At 45.1% G+C, this 24,310-nt stretch overlaps 4 protein-coding genes across 4 annotated transcripts; all 4 read left to right on the top strand.

Moving 5' to 3' along the window:
- The first annotated feature begins 1,255 nt into the window (after positions 1–1,255).
- On the top strand, positions 1,256–6,428 carry LOC115624033 (indole-3-acetaldehyde oxidase). Its single transcript, XM_030518611.1, has 6 exons — positions 1,256–1,452; positions 1,512–1,684; positions 2,601–3,338; positions 3,401–3,634; positions 3,686–5,480; positions 5,538–6,428. Exons 1-6 carry the CDS (start codon positions 1,413–1,415, stop codon positions 6,335–6,337), a joined length of 3,780 nt encoding a protein of 1,259 aa, XP_030374471.1. The 5' UTR covers positions 1,256–1,412; the 3' UTR covers positions 6,338–6,428.
- Positions 6,429–7,312: 884 nt separating this feature from the next.
- LOC115623633 (xanthine dehydrogenase) lies at positions 7,313–12,897 on the top strand. Its single transcript, XM_030518074.1, has 7 exons — positions 7,313–7,525; positions 7,588–8,322; positions 9,172–9,405; positions 9,459–9,903; positions 9,962–11,005; positions 11,063–12,231; positions 12,775–12,897. The coding sequence occupies exons 1-6, from the start codon at positions 7,313–7,315 to the stop codon at positions 12,193–12,195; spliced, it is 3,804 nt and encodes a 1,267-aa protein (XP_030373934.1). The 3' UTR covers positions 12,196–12,231; positions 12,775–12,897.
- An 899-nt stretch (positions 12,898–13,796) lies between these two features.
- LOC115624032 (indole-3-acetaldehyde oxidase-like) lies at positions 13,797–18,267 on the top strand. The gene is made up of 6 exons (XM_030518609.1): positions 13,797–13,929; positions 13,998–14,929; positions 15,069–15,302; positions 15,375–17,184; positions 17,243–17,863; positions 17,929–18,267. Exons 1-6 carry the CDS (start codon positions 13,890–13,892, stop codon positions 18,108–18,110), a joined length of 3,819 nt encoding a protein of 1,272 aa, XP_030374469.1. The 5' UTR covers positions 13,797–13,889; the 3' UTR covers positions 18,111–18,267.
- A 922-nt stretch (positions 18,268–19,189) lies between these two features.
- Positions 19,190–23,721, top strand: LOC115623474 (indole-3-acetaldehyde oxidase-like). Its single transcript, XM_030517840.1, is given in 6 exon segments — positions 19,190–20,060; positions 20,200–20,433; positions 20,506–21,622; positions 21,625–22,125; positions 22,606–23,226; positions 23,291–23,721. Coding segments are annotated over 6 exon segments (3,507 nt in total). The 5' UTR covers positions 19,190–19,208; the 3' UTR covers positions 23,473–23,721.
- Positions 23,722–24,310: the final 589 nt, after the last annotated feature.

Here is a 24,310-nt window from a genome sequence, read left to right as displayed (position 1 = left end):
ATAGCATTGTTATTGTTTAACGCTACAAGTATTTCATCAAATGCATGCACAGCTTATCACAATTTTTGCAACATCATGCTGAAGATAAGCAGACTGAAGGCTTTATACTCTCCGAAATTTTTAGATACATGCTATGTATGTACTATAAAAAAAAAATAATAATAATAATAAAAATACCACAATAGGGTAGGAAACTTAGATTAAACAGAAGACTGCAAACAAAATTTCTTATTTAAAATTCATTCCCAAAGAAATAAGTTTTGAGCAATCTTAATTCTATATTAAAATCGGAATAAATATATTTTAGTATTTCATTATGTGATTATCTATCACAGACCCACATTTTTTTTATACAAAAATTCCTCAGCAACATACCAAAATCCGTTTTGAATAATCTATTAATTTATATACAAATGAATATTGAGACAAATTTGTGTTCTATATGTTGCTGGAAATGTAACGCCGAGTTCAATGGTCAGCATCAAGAAAGGCCATTCAAATAGCGATAATTTCCCTTATAATCAACTTTATTCTAACTTATTATTTGGAATGTGTGGTTCACAAACTAAATTAATTGGCAGAAAATTATGGGGATACCTGATTGTGCATTTTCTAACTGTTCTATACAAGATGATAAACAGAAACCAAAAGAGAAGCATAACGATAAACGATCAGTTACAACTCTAGTTAAATCTAGTTAATGTATCGATTTGTATATCGAAGAATCTAAAACTTTCCATTCACAATAAGCAAATTGTAAACGAATATACATATATACCTATGCATAACAAGTAGTTACATAAATAAATAGCACTAAAAACTTTAATGGGTCGTTAATCGAGAAACGCTGCCATATACTGATACTCTACAAATGTGTACACAGTTAGCCCTATTCACGGTATATTTAGCTTTATTTAGCAAATATCGTGACTCGCGCCCAGCTGATGGTTAGCAGAATGCCGAAAAACAACAACAAAAAACCCGAAACGCTGATGGAAAAGCCAGAGCATGAAATGCCGACCCGGCATTTAGTTATTGTTGTAGTGAGCGGCTGAACGGAACGACGCCGAAATCGAAACTGCACAATTATCAATAAACAAACAAACAAACGACTCTGTGAGTATGTACTTGTATGTACATACATACATACAATAACAGCAAGACGAATTGTTTATTTAATCAAAAAAAACTGCATTTGTAATAATTTTCAGTTAGAGCTGCTGCCGTTCAAAATTGCAAAATCGACGCCTACTGGATCGCACAGTTGAGAGGCAGCCGTCGAGCACAGCAGACGCCACCAACGGACCAACAAAAACACGTCGACACAAATTTATTGCTAAAATTACTTTTAGGAGCACTTAAAAATAAAACGTCTCCCTAATTAACAACAAGTGAGAAGCAGACTTGTAACAATGACGACTAGTTTTACAATTAATGGGCAACCATTTACGGGTGAGTTGTGTAACTACAGTTCGGATTTATCTGAACTTCAACATTTGTTTCTAATTCAGTGAATTTAACGAATTTTCCCCCGGACCTAACGCTCAATACATTCATACGGGAGCATGCGCAGCTTACGGCCACCAAGTTCATGTGCCAGGAGGGCGGCTGTGGCGCCTGCGTCTGCGTGGTGCGAGGCAAGAATCCAGCGACTGGTGAGACCCATGGCTGGGCCGTTAATTCGGTAAGCAGCCACACAGAGGACTCATAAACTTATATCCTTAGTCTGACTTCTTCATCTACATGCTCTTAGAATTAAAATGCAGAAGAAACACATGCTTGTATATCCTTAGTCTGACTTCTTCATCTACATGATCTTAGAATCAAAATGCAGAAAAAATAAATACTCCTATATCCTTAGTCTGACTTCTTCATCTGCATGAGAGAAATCAAAATGCAGATGAAATATTATCTTAATGATTGTATAGAGTTCGCTGGTGTTGTCTTTCTTCTTAAGATGATTACAGATGATGTGAGCTAGTCTGCGTTTTTATGTTGTCTTCATCTTTATATTTAGCTTCAATACGATAACTTCTTCACCTTCATCATCTTTTTGTAATTATACCGAGTCTATCATCATCACGTCTGCCGAATAAAATCTTAATACGAAAAAATAAAAACTGAATATAGTATAAAGACTCCATCCACATAATTGGTTGTTTTTTTTTTTTTTTTTTTTTTTGTAAATTGAATATTAGAAATGATTTATTAGATACACAAATGACTACTCTTGGCACAATCGTTGTCAGATTTGAATAAACACTATCGCCTGCTGTCAACACTAATATCTCTGTAGATGGTATTAATAACTTCTCTATTAAGCCCATTAATGAAAGAGTGGCTATTTAATCATTCCTTTCGTGTTCTCGAATAATCTAATTAGCTATCAACTAGAATAAGGTGATCTTTTCTTTAATTATTTGGCTCTTTTTCGATAAAAAAAAAAAAACAAGAAATTATCTAACAAACACAATTATATTTTAATATTTAAAACAATTTCCGGAAAGACAATTAATATTATTATGATCTTATGATCGCTTTTGTTAACCGCCTATTGTTGTTGTCATAACCAAGAAATAAATACTATATATCTTCTGCAGTGCCTCACATTGCTCAACAGCTGCACAGATCTAGAGATTGTGACGGCCGAAGGTTTGGGCACGCAACGCAGTGGCTATCATCCGATACAGAAGCGATTGGCCAAGATGAATGGCACCCAGTGTGGTTACTGCTCGCCGGGATTTGTGATGAACATGTACGGCCTGCTGGAGTCGAAGCACGGCGAGGTGACCATGCAAGAGGTGGAAAACTCTTTCGGCGGCAACATCTGCCGCTGCACTGGCTATCGACCCATTCTGGACGCCATGAAATCCTTCGCTGTGGACAGCGACATTGCTGTGCCGGCGGAGTGTGCCGATATTGAGGATTTGAGTGGCACTCGCAATTGTCCCAAAACAGGTACACCCTGTGCTGGAAGTTGTCAGCGCACTTCGCTGATTTATGCCGATGGCAGTCAGTGGCATTGGCCGAAGACGCTGGAGCAATTGTTCGAGGCATTGGTCAAAGTAGAGGATAGCCAGCAATTCATGCTGGTGGCTGGAAACACGGCGCATGGCGTATATCGTCGTTCCGCCAACATAAAGCACTTCATAGATGTGCGTGGCATTGGAGACCTGAGACAGCACAGCAGCTCTGCAGCTTTGTTAACTCTCGGCGCCAATCTAAGTCTCAGCGAGGCGATGGACATTCTAGACGCTGCCTCAAAGCAAGCTGGCTTTGAGTATTGCGCTCAAGTGTGGCATCATTTCGACTTGATAGCGAATGTGCCTGTGCGGAATGTGAGTGCAGTTACGATCTATGCTCTATAGATATATTTTATGGATGGGTTTATGTTTCACAGGGCGGTACGTTGGCTGGCAACATTTCCATTAAGAAGCAGCATCCTGAATTTCCCTCGGATGTTTTCATTAGCTTCGAGGCTTTGAATGTGCGCGTTGTGGTGCTCGAAAGCGCCACTAAAGAGCAGGAAATGTCCCTGAGCGATTATTTGAGTGCTTCGAATAGAAAGCTGGTGCTGAAGTCCTTTCTGCTGCAAGCGTATCCAAAGGATAAGTTCGTTTACAACTCCTACAAGGTGAGCAAAGGAAGCTCCTATATAACCAAAAACTAATAATGGACTTTTTAGATCATGCCTCGAGCCCAAAACGCTCATGCATATGTGAATGCTGCTTTTCTGTTGGAGCTACAAGGTCCGACAATTCAAAGTGCACGTCTGTGTTTTGGTGGAATACGGCCGGATTTCGTTCATGCTACGGCTATTGAGAAATTACTGGTGTCCCGAAATCCCTACGACGCTGCTCTGATGGAACAAACGTTTGGTCAGCTTTCCACAATACTGCAGCCTGATGAGGTTCTGCCGGATGCATCGCCTGCCTATCGTTCAAAGCTAGCGTGTGGTCTCTTCTACAAATTTCTATTGAGCACCGCACCCTCGGATGAAGTCGCTGAGGCTTACAAAAGCGGTGCCAACATACTGCAGCGCCCCCTATCGTCAGGACTACAGGTATTCCAAACACAAAAGAAAAGCTATCCGGTTACCCAAGCAGTGCAAAAAGTTGAGGGCATGATACAATGCTCCGGAGAGGCAACCTATATGAACGATGTTCTCACCACAAGCAATACCGTGTATTGCGCATTTGTTGGTGCCACAAAAGTGGGGTCGACCATTGAACAAATAGATGCTACGGAGGCTTTGAAGCAGCCCGGTGTTCTGGCATTCTACACTGCCAAGGATGTGCCTGGCACCAATACCTTTTGTAATGCAAACTTTGGCTACACAGAGGAGGAAATTTTTTGTGCAACCACTGTGAAGCACTATGACCAACCCCTGGGCGTGGTTGTGGCATTGACAGCGGATCAGGCAGAGCGTGCGACCTCGCTAGTGCAGGTGACCTACAGTCAGAGTGGAGTGCGTGAGGTGTTGCCCACGATGGCCGACGTGTTCGACGCTCCCAAGCTCGACGAATCGCGCATTCAGCGCGTAAGCCAATCGAAGCTGAAGCGCTTGATTTACACGGACGCCCCGGATGTGAGTGGGAGTGGCATATTTGATATAGGCTTGCAATATCATTTCACCATGGAGCCGCAGACCACAGTTGTGGTGCCTTTCGAGGATGGGCTGAAGGTCTTCTCGGCCACGCAATGGATGGATCACACACAAGCGGTCATTGCAGGCATGTTGCAGGTGAAGGCCAAGGATGTGCAGTTGCAAGTGCGACGACTGGGTGGCGGCTATGGTGGCAAGATAACGCGAGGCAACCAAGTGGCCTGCGCCGCTGCACTGGCCGCCCACAAGTTGAATCGTCCAGTTCGCTTCGTACAGTCCATTGAGTCCATGATGAGCAGGAATGGCAAGCGCTGGGCCTGCCGCGCTGAATACGAGTTTCATGTGCAATCGAATGGCAAGATTGTGGCGCTCAAGAACGACTTCTATGAGGATGCTGGCTGGACCGGCAACGAAAGCCCCATCCAATTACATTCCACATTTACGGCGCGCAATTGCTATAACTTTACGGATACCAACTACAAGATAAACGGAAATGCCGTCCTCACCGATGCCCCCAGCTCCACATGGTGCCGTGCTCCCGGCTCGGTGGAGGGCATTGCCATGATCGAACAGATATTGGAGCATATCGCCTTTGAGGTACAGGCCGATCCGGCAGATGTACGTTTGCTGAACATTTCCAAGGACAACAAAATGTCGGAACTGCTGCCGAAGTTTTTGCAGTCGCGAGAGTATCATGCACGCCGGCAGGAGATCGAGGAGCACAATGCCAAGAACCGCTGGCATAAGCGCGGCTTGGGCCTGGCCGTCATGGACTATCCCATCTTTTACTTCGGCCAGTACCCAGCAACGGTGGCTATTTATCACTTGGATGGCACGGTGGTGGTAACACATGGTGGCATCGAAATGGGTCAAGGTATTTGAGCCTTCATTTATATTAAATTCATATTCATTAACAGTCCTTTTGGCACAGGCATGAACACCAAGATCGCTCAGGTTGCCGCCCACACTCTGGGCATTGAGCTGAGCTACGTCAAGGTGGAATCCTCGGATACTATCAACGGCGCCAACTCCATGGTAACTGGAGGCGCTGTGGGCAGCGAGAGTCTCTGCTTTGCCGTGCGGAAAGCCTGCGAGACCCTCAATGCTCGTTTGCAGCCCGTTAAAAAGGACAAAAATACGTGGGAGCAAACGGTGGAGGCTGCCTATGCGGCCTCGATCAATCTGATTTCCTCGGACCATTACAAAACTGGCGACATGCAGGACTATCATGTGTACGGGTTGGCTTTAACAGAAATCGAATTGGATGTGCTCACTGGCAATAACCAGATCAAACGCGTGGACATTCTCGAGGATGCCGGCGAAAGTTTAAGTCCTTACATAGACATCGGCCAAATTGAGGGCTCATTTGTCATGTTGCTTGGCTATTGGTTGAGCGAACAATTAGTCTACGAACGCCAGACTGGGCGCCTCCTCACAAACCGCACCTGGAACTACAAGGTGCCGGGCGCCAAAGACATACCCATCGATTTCCGCATTGAAATGGTACAGAATCCAAATCCCACTACAGCCGGCTTTATGCGTTCCAAGGCAACAGGTGAGCCGCCCTGTTGCCTCGCAGTCAGCGTCATTTTTGCTCTGCAGCAAGCCCTGCAGTCGGCTCGCAAGGATGCTGGACTGCCCAGAGAATGGGTGCGCCTCGGTGCGCCTACAACCCCGGAGACATTGGTGCTAAATTCTGGCAGCGATATAACTGCTTTTAGACTTAAGTAGTTATTTTGCAGGTGCAATTATAATAACTTGGTGTCGGCTTATATTGTTATTTTGTTTGTAGATATTGGAAGCAATAAACTATTGTAGCTCAGCTCTTAACAATCTGATTATTTCAGAAACAACTGCAGAAAATGGCAAACCAAAAAAGTTGGCGTCAGCAACTTTGTCGTAACGATGACCGGCAGTTGTTCTATGTCAGGGCTAAGAAACAATTCAACTACAGTGGGCGCCCAGTCTGTGGTAAAATGTTCTTTATTTGTTTGTAGCATATGGGAAACGTAAAATTTTGGGACCTCTTTTTTTAACTGTAGAAAATTGCTTCTTTTTTTTAGATATAATATTACTTTAATGAATATCTTTAGGGTTAACTGTTTAAAGCCCATTTGTAGGGGGAATTTGTATTGATATTTAAATTCCTTATACTCGTATTTGTATTATTTAGATTGTCAAGTTGGCAAGTAGATGTTTTGTCTTCTTCTTCACAAGTAATCTAATCTAATGGGTCGTTCAAATTTGGTTGTACACGAACATTTTGAACATTTTGTTTAACACTTTAACCAGTAAAATCTTTATTTACATATGTACGATTTTGCAGGTCGCGCGGAATATCTGGATTAAGTAAATTGGTGAAACTAACCGTACTAATCGTACGGAGCGATCTAGATAAGCAAAGAAAAAACAAATTTTCTTCTCAAATTTAAAAGTTCCGTCAATGTATGTCGCTTTGCAGAGTACATAAATGTGGGCGATTAATTATGCACTCTACTGTCTTAAATCTCGAACTCTTAATCCATTGCAATTAACTAAGCGAAAAGCTGGTCGAACATTTTGTTCAGTGTTGGTTGTTTTGGCTTGCAATTTCGCATTTATCTTTGCAACCCGTTTAGCCTAATTAGCGGTAATCAAGTTTGAATGTTCGCTTAAAATAGAAGCGCAATTTCAAGGCCTCGGCATTTCGCTGCCAACTCTACCAGCATGAGCATCAAATTCAACGTCAATGGCTTTCCCTACGAGGTGCAGCCGTCCGATTTTCCAGCGGACATAACGCTGAACACCTTTCTGCGTGAACATCTGCACCTGACGGCCACCAAATTCATGTGCCTGGAGGGGGGCTGTGGCGTCTGTGTCTGTGTGATAAGACGTCGGAATCCCACGACCGGGGAAGTGCATACGCGGGCAGCCAACTCGGTGAGTAGTGTGGAGCTGGCAGTGAAGAACGCTCTGAGTTGAGTGGAATATTTCGATTCTAGTGCCTCACATTGCTCAACACCTGCGACGATGTGGATATCGTGACCGATGAGGGATTGGGGAATAAAGGCAGTGGCTACCATCCCATACAAAAGCGTCTGGCCAAAATGAATGGCACACAGTGTGGCTTTTGTTCGCCGGGATTTGTGATGAACATGTACGGATTGCTGGAGTCCAAAGCTGGCCACGTCACAATGGCCGAGGTGGAGGATGCTTTTGGTGGCAACATATGTCGTTGCACCGGCTATCGCCCCATTCTAGATGCCATGAAATCCTTTGCCACGGACAGCACCATTTCCGTACCCGGGGAGTGTGTAGACATTGAGGACTCCTTCGAGTTGCTGTGCCCCCGCACGGGTCAGTGTGGCAGCGGTGGTTGCTCGCGAGCCACACTGAGCACTCAAAACGACAGCCACTGGCATTGGCCCAAATCTTTGGCGGACCTCTTCACCGCACTGAGCCAAGTGAGCAGCAATGAGTTGTACATCTTAGTCTCCGGCAATACGGCGCATGGCGCCTATCGGCGTTCGCGAGACATCAAGCACTTCATAGATGTAAACAATGTGCCCGAGTTAAAGCAATACAGCATCGAATCGGACCACATACTGCTGGGCGCCAATCTAACGCTGACAGAAACGATGGAGATCTTTCGACTGGCGGAGCAGCGCGCCGGTTTCGAGTATTGTGCACAGCTGTGGCAGCATTTCAACCTGATTGCCAATCTGCCAGTTCGAAATGTAAGTAGAGTTGTGGCGGTTTAAGGCCATAAATCGTCAAGCTAGCTGTGAAACTCGTTTGATGATATCGTGTGTTAGGATTATAAAAAAAACACTTTACTTTCGCTTTAGAAATGCCGCAATTTGATTTCGCTACACTGGACAACACGAGGCAGACTAACTAAATATTAATTATCAAAGTTTTTACACTCAGCAACAAACGAAATAATTGTCTGAAATACCAGCCTTAATTTCAACTTTTTAGAAAACAGGTTTCCTAAATTAAGAAATACGCCAGGTATTAGAAATTGTTGTTTAAATTTAACGCGAAATTTTCCGTTCCATTTGACTCGAAAAACTAGAAGCTAGCGGGGAATGATTGTTTATTGTAAACTGAATCAATCAACAAGAACTTATATGGCATTGGTTTTTCAAAAATAAAAACTGGTTAAATACAAAACAAATAATATTTCAAACTTAATTCAGTATAGAACAATTTCTGTAGTTTCTATGTAGAAACTATATCACTACTTTTAAATTCCAGGGAACAAACAGTTTATTATATGGAAGTATATTGGTTTTTAGAAAGAAAATTTCACAAAACAAAATTTGTTTTTATTTTAAAAACGATTTTTTAAATGTAGGAGATGTTATTTAAAGTGACATCATTTTAGTCGCTTCCTCCTCCTGCTCCTTGTTAGCATTAAAAGAATTCCAAGTGGAAGAACTTTAGTTGAACCTAGCATATATTCCTGGTGATTGTTTGTTTAATAGCAATTAAAAGTAAGGAGCTTTATCTCTACAATTGGAATATAATTATATTGGTATTTGTTTCTATTGCTTTTTTCATGTGCAATCACATTTCCTTAGAACGGCACATTGGCGGGCAACATAAGCACCAAGAAACAGTACCCCCACTTTGCTTCCGATATTTTCATCACTTTCGAGACCCTCGACGCCCATGTTCTGGTGCACGAGCATCCGGGAGCACAACGTGTCCTCACACTACTGGATTATTTACATGACACTACACCGAATCTGGTTATTGGGGGATTCCTATTAAGGCCCTATCCGACGACCAAATACCTTTTCAATACGTATAAGGTAAGCCAAATGTTAAGTTCCTATCCTCAGGCAATTTTGATAACACCCAATAGATACTGCCCCGCGCCCAAAATGTGCACGCCTATGTGAATGCTGGATTCCTGATCGAGTGGAATGACGATCAACACCATATTGTGCAATCGGCGCGTATATGTTTCGGAAATTTGAGTCCGAGTTTTGTGCATGCGGTAGAAGTAGAGAGCTTGCTAGTGGGCCGAGATTTATATGATGCCGCCACTGTATCTGAAGCGTTTGAGCGTCTGGAAGCCAGCTTGCAAGTGGTCGAAATGCCACCGGAAGCATCGCCGGAATATCGACACAAACTGGCCTGCTCCCTGTTCTACAAGTTCTTACTGTGGTCTGCTCCCGAGGAGTTGGTAAAAAAGCAGAAAAGAAGTGGGGGACTGCTGCTAGAGCGGCCCCTCTCCTCGGGCAGTCAAACATTTGAAACGATTAGCAAAAACTATCCCGTAACGCAGCCCGTGCAGAAGCTAGAGGGTAAGTAATTAAGAGTTAAATCTAAATAAGAATGATCTGTAGGGTTCCTAATTATTAGGTCTAATTCAGTGCTCCGGCGAAGCGCCGTACATGAACGATCTCTTGACCACAAGTAATGCCGTGCACTGCGCCTTTGTGACTGCCAAACGTGTGGGCGCCACTATCGAGCAAATCGACCCCACCCCCGCTCTCAGGTGCAAGGGCGTGGTCGCCTTCTACGCCGCCAAAGATATACCCGGTGTGAACAATTTTAATAATGCCAGTGTGTTAGTTGTGGAGCCGGAGGAGGTGTTCTGTTCGGGCAGAGTCAAGCACTATGATCAGCCCTTGGGCGTTATAGCAGCAGTTAACCATGACTTGGCTGTCTATGCCGCCACTCTGGTCCAGGTGACTTATGCCAATGAACAGAAGAAGCCCATCCTAACGAGCATGAATCAAGTATTGGCTTCGGGAGAGAGTTCACGAATTGTGCAAATGAATAAAAGTAATGGAGAAAATTCGACATTGAAGGTCCCATTGGCACCTGGCGATGTTATGGGACGCGGCATCCTGGAGCTGGAATCGCAGTACCACTTCACCATGGAACCACAAACCACGATTGTAGTGCCCTTTGAGCAGGGCCTTCAGGTCTGGTGCGCCACTCAATGGATGGATTTAACGCAATATAGTATTGCGGCTATGCTGCAACTTGACGCCAGCTTGGTGCAGTTGCAGGTGCGCCGAGTGGGTGGCGCCTACGGAGCCAAGGTCACCCGTTGTAACCAGGTGGCCTGTGCTGCCGCTCTAGTGGCCCATAAGCTGAACAGACCTGCACGCTTTGTGCAAACCATTGAGTCCATGATGGAGTGCAATGGCAAGCGCTATGCCTGCCGATCCGACTACGACTTTGTGGTGCGAGCTAGTGGTGCCATAAGTATGCTCAACAATAACTTCTACGAGGATGCAGGCTGTTCGCTGAATGAGAATGTGGTCGACTTCTTGACCATGCCAGCCGTGAGGAACGTCTACAATTTGAACGCCACCAACTTCAAGGTCAATGGCAGCGCCGTCGTCACAGATGCGCCGAGCTCCACATGGTGTCGCGCACCGGGCACAGCAGAGGGTAAGCCAAGCCAGTAATCTTTCTGCGCCTCAAAGCTCTCATTTCCCTCTTCCGCAGGCATTGCGATGGCAGAGGTTCAGTTGGAGCATATTGCCTTTGCCAGTAAGCTGGATCCAGCCGATGTGCGTTTAGTAAACCTGCGGCCGGGGAACAAAATGGTGCAGCTATTGCCGCGATTCCTAGCCTCCACAGAGTACCGCCAGCGGCGACACGATATTAATGCGTTCAATGCACAGAATCGTTGGCGCAAACGTGGTATTGGCCTATCACTAATGGAGTTCCCTTTGGCCACCTCTATTGGTTACAGTTATCCAACCACTGTTTCCATTTATCATTCAGATGGCTCTGTGGTCATCACGCATGGTGGCATTGAGATCGGACAGGGAATCAATACGAAAGCAGCACAGGTGGCAGCCTTTACTCTGGGCCTGCCCCTCGAGAAGGTGCGCATTGAGAGCAGCAACACTGTGAATGGAGCCAATGCCATGGTAACTGCTAATTCCATGGCCAGCGAGATGATTGGTCTGGCCGTACGTAAAGCCTGTGACACTTTAAATAAGCGGCTTCAGCCCGTGAGGCAGGCGTTGGGCCCCAATGCCACCTGGAAACAGATTGTGGAGCGTGCTTGGACACAATCCATTCTTCTTATTGCCACCGATTCGTATAAAGTTGGGGATATACCCAATTACAACATCTATGGTCTGTGTCTCACCGAACTTGAGGTGGACATCTTGACGGGCAACCATTTGATTCGACGCGTCGACATACTGGAGGATGCTGGGGAGAGTCTCAGTCCAAACATCGACGTGGGCCAGGTGGAGGGTGCCTTTGTCATGGGCTTGGGCTACTATCTGAACGAGCTGTTGCTTTACGATCGCCAAACGGGACGGCTTTTGACGAATCGCACCTGGAACTATCACCCACCGGGCGCCAAAGACATACCAATTGACTTTCGCATAGAGCTGCTGCAAAAGAACCCCAACCCGGTGGGGTTTATGCGTTCCAAGGCAACCGGGGAGCCAGCCTTCTGTCTATCTGTGGGCGTACTTTTCGCCATGCAACACGCGCTACAATCGGCACGCGATGATGCCGGACTGCCCAGAGAATGGGTTCGACTAGGCGCGCCCACTACACCGGAGACAGTCGTATTGAATGCTGGCACAGAGGTGCAGCGCTTTGCATTGAAATAGACCTAAACTGTCATTATTTACAACTGGCAATATATAGTAAGTACAACAGGTGTTTGGGTGTCTTACGTAACATACTACAGTGATTCAGGAACTATTTCAAAGAATTACACACATTTCTGACCCCTTTCAATGAACTTTATGCAACAAATTCTCTAATTTAGGTAGCATGTATATGAGTTTCCTTAAATCAATTTAATTTAGTGGCATATATATAAAACACTGATGATTTCTGTTTAGCTCCAGATACAACTTTTATGGCAGCAATACGCCTATACGCCTACGAATTTTTACTTGACACACATTAATAATATGATTTATCAATTGAAATAAAAAAAGGTTAACGTTCTTTCAAAAAAACACTTCCAAATATATTACACCTGCCTCAGGAACTACTACATGCAAAACGTCCATGGTTTTTTCCCAACAAGATGATAGGCATGTCAATAAGAATATTAAACAATACAATTAATACATAAGTTCGAATTTTCGGATAGTGGAAAAGGGAAAAAAGGGAACACTCTAACCGATAAACCAACAATACCATGCCGTTGATAATGACTTCAAATCCCAATTCGGCAGATTCAAATCTAAACTTTCCACTTAAATACAAGACAACAAACCAAAACAAAAGCTGAAGAGGACATTGATTGAAAGAATATATCTAACCGAAATACTCAAAAATATAGCCCATTACTTTGGAGCATTCCTATTGTACCACCGTGCCCACAGAATTGTAACTAATAGCATATGTATTCAAATTTAGAATTTTTTGATGATTTGAAATTACTTGCAGTATTACAAAATAAAAACTGGAGAAGTGGTCACTCAAATAAATCTCTAACTATTGTTTTATGGCCTAAGCTGCTGGCCTATTCTCAGCACGATAATTATAATACATGTTTATAAATATATAAAAATACTCATACTGATTAAAGATCATTCTACCTATTAACTTATTCACAAAGTACACCAGCATATGGGAATATTCGAAGACTTCAAAGACATATCTAAAGATTGCTTAATATGGAAAACCACTCTTCTCGTACTTCCTTTACTTATTGTTCACCTGACTATCAGAAAAAACAACCTTTTAACACTAATCTAGACCCACTGTGGCAGCAATTAACGCAAATTGCGAAGACATAACCGCTTTGAACTGTTTTGTATTCACGCGAAACCAGTCGCCGGCAATCTACACGCCATGTATATACATGTTTGTACATATGTACATACTTAATACATACATATCAGCACCTATGTCTGATTCTCACCGTGACATCGGCGAATTTTGACGCTTTGTTTAGAATCGAAATCAAAACAAATACTGAAAAGCTTACTGTGATATCTGAGTCGCACTAGGGAGAGAGGGAAAATTAGAGGCAGAGAGAGAGAGAGAGAGAGAGAGAGCATGGAGCAGATAAGAGAGCTCCCAAATTTGTGAGTGGAATCATGAACCGATTAGCTACTCAACTAATTGTTTACAGGAAAGAGTGGAGTATCCGAACATTAGCGATATCTATAATACTTCGAGTAGTTCTGGGGGCAGTCAATAAAGGCAAGCACCGCCTGACTGTGGACTGCAGTAGTACTGAACTTGGCGTGAAAGGCGCACGTTCAGAAAATATTGTTAAATTCATTCCACAAAGTAACCAGCGTTAGAACTATTTAACAGTGCGTTATATAAGATCTTGATAATGTCATCGAGTATAAGTATTAACGGCACCAGCTACGAGGGTAAGAGTGGAGGGCGATGCCTAATTTCGAAATATAATGAAATAATTGAAAATTCCTCATGCCGTTAGTGAATTTCACAACGTTGCCAGCGGACATCACACTGAACACTTTCATTCGCGAGCATGCAGGACTTACAGGCACCAAGTTCATGTGCCAGGAGGGGGGCTGTGGTGTTTGTGTGTGCGCCGTAACCGGCAGACATCCCGCTACTGGGGAGCAGCGCACCTGGGCGGTCAACTCATGTTTGACTTTGTTGAATACGTGTGTGGGCCTGGAGGTGACTACCTCGGAGGGTTTGGGCAATAAACGCACCGGCTATCATCCGATACAGGAGAGACTGGCCAAAATGAATGGCACCCAGTGTGGCTACTGCTCGCCTGGAATTGTGATGAATATGTATGCGCTGCTCAAGGCAAATGGTGGCAAGGTGACCATGGAGGAGGTGGAGAACTCTTTCGGAGGCAACATCTGTCGTTGCACCGGCTATCGTCCCATTCTGGATGCCATGAAATCCTTCGCTGTGGACAGCAACATCGCCGTACCGGCCGAGTGCGCCGACATTGAGGACTTGGCGTCGAAACTGTGCCCCAAGACGGGCGCCAACTGCAGCGGCGCCTGCAAGGAAGCTCAGCAGAATGGCGTGCATTTGCTTACTCAAAGCTTTGCTGACGGATATTCGTGGTATTGGCCTCACACTCTTGCACAGGTATTTGAGGCTCTAGCCAGCATTCCCCAGGACATACCCTATATGTTGGTTGCTGGTAACACCGCCCACGGCGTGTACAGACGCAGCGATAACATTAAGGCCTTCATTGATGTGAATTCTGTGAGTGAGCTGAAGAGTTACAGACTCAGCGAGCAGATTCTGACGTTGGGCGCCAACCTCAGCCTTACCGAGACAATGCAAATTTGTCGGGAGCTGCAGAAAACAGCGGGCTTCGAGTATTTGGCGCAGTTGTGGCAACACCTGGATTGGATTGCCAATGTACCTGTGCGCAATGTAAGTAAAATAATAACTTTAAAGTGATTATCCACTTGTGTTATCAGTACTTTGCGATAAGACGATGGCTCCAGCATTTGGGGTATCTAATCTGACACATCATTTGTTGTTATAATAACACTCATTTTCACATATGTAGGCCGGCACCCTCGCGGGAAATTTATCTATCAAGCATTCGCGGCCCGAGTTCCCCTCCGATATTTATATTGCTTTCGAAGCCTTAGATGTCAAGGTGATAGTTCAGCAATCAGCGAAAGAACAACAAATTGTCAGCCTGTCCAACTACTTGCAAATGCCAATGCAAGGCAAACTAATCGCGGGCTTTGTATTGCGCGCATATGACAAAGGCCTATACCTCTACGATTCTTACAAGGTAAAGTATTTCTGTTGTGTGATACACAGTTAATTAAGATTTATCGAAACTATATTATAAATTATCTTACAGATAATGCCTCGCGCCCAAAACGCCCATGCCTATGTGAATGCAGCTTTCCTGGTTGGTCTAGACGCCAAGAAGCAACGAGTTCAGACCGCACGCATTTGCTTCGGTGGCATAAACCCGAACTATACACATGCCAAGGAGCTGGAGCAGTTACTTATTGGCAAAGAACTCCATGACAAAGGGTTACAAGCTTCGATTTACCAATCATTGAAGTCTTCGCTGGAAGCGGACTACGTGCCACCCGATGCCAATCCCGCTTATCGCCAGCAACTGGCTTACTCGCTTTTCTACAAGTTTGTGCTGAAGAGCGCGCCTCAGTCGAAGTTGTCCAGTCGCTATATCACGGGTGCTTCACTCCTTAAAAGACCCGTATCCACTGGCCAGCAAAGTTTCGAGACCTTTGAGAAGAACTATCCAATTTCAAAGCCCACCGTAAAGCACGAGGGACTCATACAGTGCTCCGGAGAGGCTACCTATGTGAATGACTTACCCACTCAACACAATCAGTTGTGGGCAGCATTTGTTACAGCAAAGAAAGTCGGCGCTCAAGTCAGCAAAATTGATGCCACACCTGCTTTGGAATTGCCCGGAGTTGTGGCCTATTTCGATGCCAAGGACATTCCCGGTGTTAATGTGCTGGGGCCTAAGTTGAAAGATGCCCATTTCTTTAAAGAAGAGGAACAACTATTTGCCACTGGAACAATAAAATTCTATCATCAACCGATTGGCGTGATACTGGCCGATTCAAATGCCTTGGCCCAAAGAGCAGCCGACCTGGTTCAAGTGTCCTATGAAGGTGGCGAGCAAGTGGAACTGCTCCCAAGCTTAAACGATGTCCTGAAGAGCTCGAAGGATGCTAGTGGCGCTCGTTTCGAGCAAAAATGTAAATCTATGCTCGACAAATTGGAGCTTGTGGATCCCTACGATGTAACGGGCAGCGGAGAACTGGATATGGGCTTGCAATATCATTTCTACATGGAGCCTCAGACCACCGTGGTGTTACCTTTCGAGGGTGGCTTGCAGGTCTACGTAGCCACCCAATGGATGGACCTGTCTCAAGATCTCATTGCCAATGTTCTAAATTTGCGCAGCAATGAGGTGCAGGTTAAGACGCGTCGCATCGGAGGCGGCTATGGTGGCAAGGCTACACGTTGCAACATGGCTGCTGCGGCAGCAGCTCTAGCAGCCTATAAATTGAATCGTCCAGTCCGGTTCGTACAGTCTTTGGAGTCCATTATGAACACACTGGGAAAACGATGGGCCTTCCACTGCGATTATGATTTCTACGTGCAACGAACAGGAAAAATTGTTGGTCTGCACAGTCTCTTTTATGAAGATGCTGGCTATTTATCGAACGAATCGCCTATTGGCCATACAGTTCTGTTGTCAAAGAATTGCTACGAGTTTAGTGACAACTTCAAGTTGGACGGTTATCTCGTGCTTACGGATTCGCCCAGCAATACGCCTTGTCGTGCCCCTGGCTCCGTGGAAGGCATTGCTATGATGGAGAACATTATAGAACATATTGCATTTGAGACAGGCCTAGATCCGGCTGATGTCCGCTACGCCAATTTGTTGCCCGCTCATAAAATGGGCGACATGATGCCACGTTTCCTTGAGAGCACCAAATACCGCGAACGTCGTGCTGAGATTATTGCCTACAACAAGGAGCACCGTTGGCGCAAGCGTGGTCTCGGCTTGTGCATCATGGAATATCAAATTGGCTATTTCGGCCAGTATCCAGCCACTGTGGCTATTTACCATAGCGATGGAACTGTGGTTGTCTCGCACGGCGGCATTGAAATGGGGCAAGGTAAGTCTTAATTTCTTTTAAAGCCTTATGCTCCTCTCTCATTGTTTTTGCTTTCCAGGCATGAACACCAAGATCGCCCAAGTTGTTGCCCATACACTAGGCATTCCGTTGGAGCAGGTGCGGATTGAGGGCAGCGATTCAATAAACGGCGCCAACGCCATGGTAACTGGAGGTGCTGTAGGCAGCGAGACTCTCTGCTTTGCCGTGCGCAGATGTTGCGAGACTCTGAACGAACGGTTAGCGCCTATACGCGAAGAGGTGAAGCCACAGGACTGGCAACAGCTCATTACTGAGGCATACAATCGCAAGATAAACTTAATTGTTAGCGATCAGTGTAAGCAGGGCGACATGGATCCCTATTCCGTCTGTGGATTGTGCCTTAACGAGGTGGAACTAGACGTTCTTACCGGTAACTATTTGATTACTCGAGTGGACCTGCTAGAAGATACGGGCGAGAGTTTGAACCCCAATGTTGACATTGGCCAAATCGAGGGAGCCTTCATGATGGGCCTGGGTTATTGGACCAGCGAACAAATAGTGGTGGACAAGAAAACAGGCGAATGTTTGACAAATCGCACATGGAACTACAAGCCACCAGGTGCCAAGGATATACCCATTGATTTGCGTATCGAACTGCTGCCAAATAGCCCGAATAAGGCGGGCTTCATGAGATCTAAGGGTAAGGACCTTAAAGAATCTGTAAATTGGAAGCTGTTTCAATACTAATTTGTTTCTGTGTTGCAGCAACTGGAGAGCCAGCTATTTGTCTTTCCATATCCGTTGCTTTCGCCTTGCAGCAGGCTCTGCAATCGGCGCGTGATGATGCTAAGGTACCCAGGTCCTGGGTAACGTTAAATGCTCCTATGACACCCGAATTATTGGTTCTCCACGCTGGCACTGACATGAGCATGCTTCAATTAGACTAGTGCGGAAGGGATATCATGAAGGCCACTTTTACCAATGGCTTCATTTGGAGAAGACCGTTAATTAGCTGAAGGCTTTAGTCGTTTAACTACTTGTTTTATAATATGGTCCAAACTAAATCAATATAGTACATTTATTCACAAATACGAGTTCTCTAAATTTTGCTTTTTCATTAGTTTTATGATTGAATGCAATTATTTTGTATTCACATACATATTTACAGAGCACACCACAATCTGCGTGTGCTAAAAACTTCTGACACATTGCAGACATTTAAAGACACAGTTGGATAAGTTCATCCACCACGAAATGTATCCAGCCCCCGATCTAGCACAGATCAACCAACCATAATATGGTGAGGAGTATCACACACAAATCCAAACTACTCTGCTCTCACTTTATTTACTCACTGTACACCAAACCAACTGTAAAAAAAAATGTATTCACATTAATCCAGCCCCACTGTGGCAGCTATTAATGCAAATTGTGAAAACGAACTCGCTGTAAATTTTTGAATTAAACTTTAACACACGAAACCAGTCGCCGGCATTTGAAACGCAATGCTTCATTCAAAACTAAAATCAAAACATACTTGTATACCTAAAAAGCTTGCTGTTATAACTGAGTAGCAAGAGATAGACAGATAGGGAGAGAGAGATAGAATAAGAGTTCGGTCCAGAAAAGAGCGCATTAGTTTGTGACTGAGACGATGATCTAATCAGTTCATACTCAGCTAAATGTTAACAGCGAAGAGTGGAGTGCTCGAAAATTGGCGATAACTATACATAGACGAGTAGTTCTGGGCACAGAAAACAAATTGGCGAGCCGACTAACTGTTGACTACAGTAGTTCTGAGCTTGGCATGGAAGGCGCATGTTTGGAAAACATTCTTTTTCTTAGCGTTACATAAAATATTGATAATGTCATCGAGTATAATTATTAACGGCACCAGCTACGAGGGTAAGTGTAGAGTGCGGTATTTAATTGCGTTGGAATTAATTGAAAACTATATGCCCTTAGTGAATGTCACAAAGCTGCCCGCGGACATCACCCTGAACACTTTCATTCGCGAGCATGCAGGACTTACAGGCACCAAGTTCATGTGCCAGGAGGGGGGCTGTGGTGTTTGTGTGTGCGCCGTAACCGGCAGACATCCCGCTACTGGGGAGCAGCGCACCTGGGCGGTCAACTCATGTTTGACTTTGTTGAATACGTGTGTGGGCCTGGAGGTGACTACCTCGGAGGGTTTGGGCAATAAACGCACCGGCTATCATCCGATACAGGAGAGACTGGCCAAAATGAATGGCACCCAGTGTGGCTACTGCTCGCCTGGAATTGTGATGAATATGTATGCGCTGCTCAAGGCAAATGGTGGCAAGGTGACCATGGAGGAGGTGGAGAACTCTTTCGGAGGCAACATCTGTCGTTGCACCGGCTATCGTCCCATTCTGGATGCCATGAAATCCTTCGCTGTGGACAGCAACATCGCCGTACCGGCCGAGTGCGCCGACATTGAGGACTTGGCGTCGAAACTGTGCCCCAAGACGGGCGCCAACTGCAGCGGCGCCTGCAAGGAAGCTCAGCAGAATGGCGTGCATTTGCTTACTCAAAGCTTTGCTGACGGATATTCGTGGTATTGGCCTCACACTCTTGCACAGGTATTTGAGGCTCTAGCCAGCATTCCCCAGGACATACCCTATATGTTGGTTGCTGGTAACACCGCCCACGGCGTGTACAGACGCAGCGATAACATTAAGGCCTTCATTGATGTGAATTCTGTGAGTGAGCTGAAGAGTTACAGACTCAGCGAGCAGATTCTGACGTTGGGCGCCAACCTCAGCCTTACCGAGACAATGCAAATTTGTCGGGAGCTGCAGAAAACAGCGGGCTTCGAGTATTTGGCGCAGTTGTGGCAACACCTGGATTGGATTGCCAATGTACCTGTGCGCAATGTAAGTAAAATAATAACTTTAAAGTGATTATCCACTTGTGTTATCAGTACTTTGCGATAAGACGATGGCTCCAGCATTTGGGGTATCTAATCTGACACATCATTTGTTGTTATAATAACACTCATTTTCACATATGTAGGCCGGCACCCTCGCGGGAAATTTATCTATTAAGCATTCGCGGCCCGAGTTCCCCTCCGATATTTACATTGCTTTCGAAGCCTTAGATGTTAAGGTGATAGTTCAGCAATCAACGAAAGAACAACAAATTGTCAGCCTGTCCAACTACTTGCAAATGCCAATGCAAGGCAAACTAATCACGGGCTTTGTATTACGCGCATATGACAAAGGCCTATACCTCTACGATTCTTACAAGGTAAAGTGTTTCTGTTGTGTGATACACAGTTAATTAAGATTTATCGAAACTATATTATAAATTATCTTACAGATAATGCCTCGCGCCCAAAACGCCCATGCCTATGTGAATGCAGCTTTCCTGGTTGGTCTAGACGCCAAGAAGCAACGAGTTCAGACCGCACGCATTTGCTTCGGTGGCATAAACCCGAACTATACACATGCCAAGGAGCTGGAGCAGTTACTTATTGGCAAAGAACTCCATGACAAAGGGTTACAAGCTTCGATTTACCAATCATTGAAGTCTTCGCTGGAAGCGGACTACGTGCCACCCGATGCCAATCCCGCTTATCGCCAGCAACTGGCTTACTCGCTTTTCTACAAGTTTGTGCTGAAGAGCGCGCCTCAGTCGAAGTTGTCCAGTCGCTATATCACGGGTGCTTCACTCCTTAAAAGACCCGTATCCACTGGCCAGCAAAGTTTCGAGACCTTTGAGAAGAACTATCCAATTTCAAAGCCCACCGTAAAGCACGAGGGACTCATACAGTGCTCCGGAGAGGCTACCTATGTGAATGACTTACCCACTCAACACAATCAGTTGTGGGCAGCATTTGTTACAGCAAAGAAAGTCGGCGCCCAGGTCAGCAAAATTGACGTCACACCTGCTTTGGAATTGCCCGGAGTTGTGGCCTATTTCGATGCCAAGGACATTCCCGGTGTTAATGTGCTGGGGCCCAAGTTGAAAGATGCCCATTTCTTTAAAGAAGAGGAACAACTATTTGCCACTGGAACAATAAAATTCTATCATCAACCGATTGGCGTGATACTGGCCGATTCAAATGCCTTGGCCCAAAGAGCAGCCGACCTGGTTCAAGTGTCCTATGAAGGTGGCGAGCAAGTGGAACTGCTCCCAAGCTTAAACGATGTCCTGAAGAGCTCGAAGGATGCTAGTGGCGCTCGTTTCGAGCAAAAATGTAAATCTATGCTCGACAAATTGGAGCTTGTGGATCCCTACGATGTAACGGGCAGCGGAGAACTGGATATGGGCTTGCAATATCATTTCACAATGGAGCCTCATACCACCGTGGTGTTGCCTTTCGAGGGCGGTTTGCAGGTCTATGCGGCCACCCAATGGATGGACCTGACCCAAGATATTATTGCCAATGTTCTAAATATGCGCAGCAATGAGGTGCAGGTTAAGACGCGTCGCATCGTCTGCACAGTCGCTTTTATGAAGATGCTGGCTATTCACCGAACGAATCGCCTATTGGCCATACAGTTCTGTTGTCAAAGAATTGCTACGAATTCAGTGACAACTACAAATTGGATGGTTATATGGTGTTTACAGATTCGCCCAGCAATACGCCTTGTCGCGCCCCTGGCTCCGTGGAAGGCATTGCTATGATGGAGAACATTATAGAACATATTGCATTTGAGACAGGCCTAGATCCGGCTGATATCCGATACGCTAATTTGTTGCCAGGTCACAAAATGGGCGACATTATGCCTCGTTTTCTGGACAGAAACAAATATAGTTTGCGTCGTGCTGAGATTATTGCCTACAACAAGGAGCATCGTTGGCGCAAGCGTGGTCTCGGCTTGTGCATCATGGAATATCAGATGGGTTATTTCGGCCAGTTTCCAGCCACTGTGGCTATTTACCATAGCGATGGAACTGTGGTTGTCTCGCACGGCGGCATTGAAATGGGGCAAGGTAAGTCTTCATTTTTTTTTTACCCTCACCCGAGGGAAAAGTAAGTAACTCCAACCCCATAAAGTATATATATGACGAGATTAGTCAACATATCAATGTGCGTCTGTCTGGATGAACGTCTGTATTACGGAGAAGGCCTAACCCACATTCATCAAACTTGGTATGTAGGCTTTCCTAATATTCAGGAAACAAGAACTTATTTTTTCTAATTTCACCACCCCCCAACAGAATTTCATTAATACTTTTTCATCCAAATCGGTCATTTCTAAGAAAAGTTATTAGCGAATTAGTTCTACCCCACAAACTGCTGGAGTGGGTGCAGTCTTCCGCTTATTCTTATTGCTTCTGCTGTGGGTAAATATTACTAAGCGGCGGAAATTTGTTAGGGTACAGGGTATTTCACTGTCGGGGTTGATCGTCTGTAGCATTCTCTCTTGCTTATCTTGCTTTATCCTCGTCTCTATTACTTGCTGTTTTTAGGCATGAACACCAAGATCGCCCAGGTTGCTGCCCATGCCCTTGGCATTCCGATGGAGCAGGTGCGGATTGAGGGCAGCGATTCAATAAACGGCGCCAACGCCATGGTAACTGGTGGTTCTATAGGCAGTGAGACCGTCTGCTATGCCGTACGAAAATGCTGCGAAACCATAAACGAACGGTTAGCGCCTATACGCGAAGAGTTGAAGCCACAGGACTGGCAGCAGCTCATTACTGAAGCATACAATCGCAAGATCAATCTAATCGCTAGCGACCAGTGTAAGCAGGACGACATGGATCCCTATTCTGTCTGCGCCTTGTGTCTTAACGAGGTGGAGCTAGACGTTCTTACCGGTAACTATTTGGTTACTCGAGTGGACTTACTGCAAGATACGGGCGAGAGTTTGAACCCCAGTGTTGACATTGGCCAAATCGAGGGAGCCTTCATGATGGGCCTGGGTTATTGGACCAGCGAACAAATAGTGGTGGACAAGAAAACAGGCGAATGTTTGACAAATCGCACATGGAACTACAAGCCACCAGGTCCCAAGGATATACCCATTGATTTGCGTATCGAACTGCTACCGAACAGTTCAAATAAGGCCGGCTTCATGAGATCTAAGGGTGAGTACTTTAAAGCATCTGTAAATTTGAAACAGCTTTATTACGAACTTTTCTTTTTGTATAGCAAGTGGAGAGCCAGCTATTTGTCTCGGCATATCCGTTGCTTTCGCCCTGCAGCAGGCTCTGCAATCGGCGCGTGATGATGCTAAGGTACCCAGGTCCTGGGTAACGTTAAATGCTCCTATGACACCCGAATTATTGGCTCTCCACGCTGGCACTGACACCAGCATGCTTCGTTTGGACTAGCGCGAAAGGGAACATCATTAAGGTCGACTAGCACGCTTCAGTGCCCAGAGGCGGATATAACCTACCCCCAACACCTAAGGGCACGCCAAGGCGATGAACGAGACGCAGCACGTGCTCCTCCCAAATGAACCGATGGGTTCGTTCAGATAAGCGCGTTAAACAATAGGAATATCTACTTACCTTTAGCACTAGGAAGCATCGGGTAGCATTGTTATTTGCACAATAAATTAAAAACTTATCCAACGCAAATCCAAATGACATTCATTGCCGGCCCCGCTAACCTGGGTCAACACCGTGCCCACTTGGCTAGCATTAAAAACGCGGTCACCCCAAGGCATTTACATTTTTGTCTGGAGTGTTTAACACCTCAACACCGAGCTTACGGACCCCCACACACACACACACACACTGACTGGCACACCCCCGGCATGCGGCGAGAGCTCTTCATTAATTTCAAAAAACAATTTTTTGTATAAAAATTCTATGCCATGCGAAGCGTTAAGTGCAGACAGCCCGGCAGTTACAGAAAAGGTGGTTGTAAGTATCAGCCGGCAGCCACACGCGTCAGCCTTTTTGTTTTTGTCTTCTTGCGGTTTCAGATGCCACTTCTAATGAGCTTTACTGCATCTGGATTCACTGTGTCACTCCAAATACGCCTTTAATAAGGCACAGCTTTGGGTCTAGCATGGATTAACCAAACAAAAATATTTCACTTCTCAGGCAGGCTTAAGAAATGTTTACGATCATCGTAACTGAAGATTGAAATAGAAGTCCTTAGATCTTAAAGAAAGAAGGACAGTGCGCTGGACAAGATATACTTACTATATAATTATGGACA

Source organism: Scaptodrosophila lebanonensis, unplaced genomic scaffold (assembly GCF_003285725.1).
Source record: "Scaptodrosophila lebanonensis strain 11010-0011.00,11010-0021.00 unplaced genomic scaffold, SlebRS2 tig00000053-arrow-pilon, whole genome shotgun sequence".
In the NCBI taxonomy this organism is placed as follows: domain Eukaryota; kingdom Metazoa; phylum Arthropoda; class Insecta; order Diptera; family Drosophilidae; genus Scaptodrosophila; species Scaptodrosophila lebanonensis.
The sequence above is the reverse complement of the archived record's forward strand: the minus strand, read 5'-3'. Positions and strand labels throughout refer to the sequence as shown.

What these genes read in the sequence shown, in the direction of transcription:
- LOC115624033 (XM_030518611.1), top strand. Translation starts at nt 1,413, where the DNA reads ATGACGACTAGTTTTACAATTAATGGGCAACCATTTACGG. An exon ending in TCGTTTACAACTCCTACAAG is followed by an intron (nt 3,635 to 3,685) that starts GTGAGCAAAGGA and finishes TGGACTTTTTAG; the next exon opens with ATCATGCCTCGAGCCCAAAA. An exon ending in TGGCATCGAAATGGGTCAAG is followed by an intron (nt 5,481 to 5,537) that starts GTATTTGAGCCT and finishes CTTTTGGCACAG; the next exon opens with GCATGAACACCAAGATCGCT.
- LOC115623633 (XM_030518074.1), top strand. Translation starts at nt 7,313, where the DNA reads ATGAGCATCAAATTCAACGTCAATGGCTTTCCCTACGAGGTGCAGCCG. An exon ending in CCAATCTGCCAGTTCGAAAT is followed by an intron (nt 8,323 to 9,171) that starts GTAAGTAGAGTT and finishes ACATTTCCTTAG; the next exon opens with AACGGCACATTGGCGGGCAA. An exon ending in GCCCGTGCAGAAGCTAGAGG is followed by an intron (nt 9,904 to 9,961) that starts GTAAGTAATTAA and finishes CCTAATTATTAG; the next exon opens with GTCTAATTCAGTGCTCCGGC.
- LOC115624032 (XM_030518609.1), top strand. Translation starts at nt 13,890, where the DNA reads ATGTCATCGAGTATAAGTATTAACGGCACCAGCTACGAGG. An exon ending in TAACGGCACCAGCTACGAGG is followed by an intron (nt 13,930 to 13,997) that starts GTAAGAGTGGAG and finishes TCATGCCGTTAG; the next exon opens with TGAATTTCACAACGTTGCCA. An exon ending in CCAATGTACCTGTGCGCAAT is followed by an intron (nt 14,930 to 15,068) that starts GTAAGTAAAATA and finishes TCACATATGTAG; the next exon opens with GCCGGCACCCTCGCGGGAAA.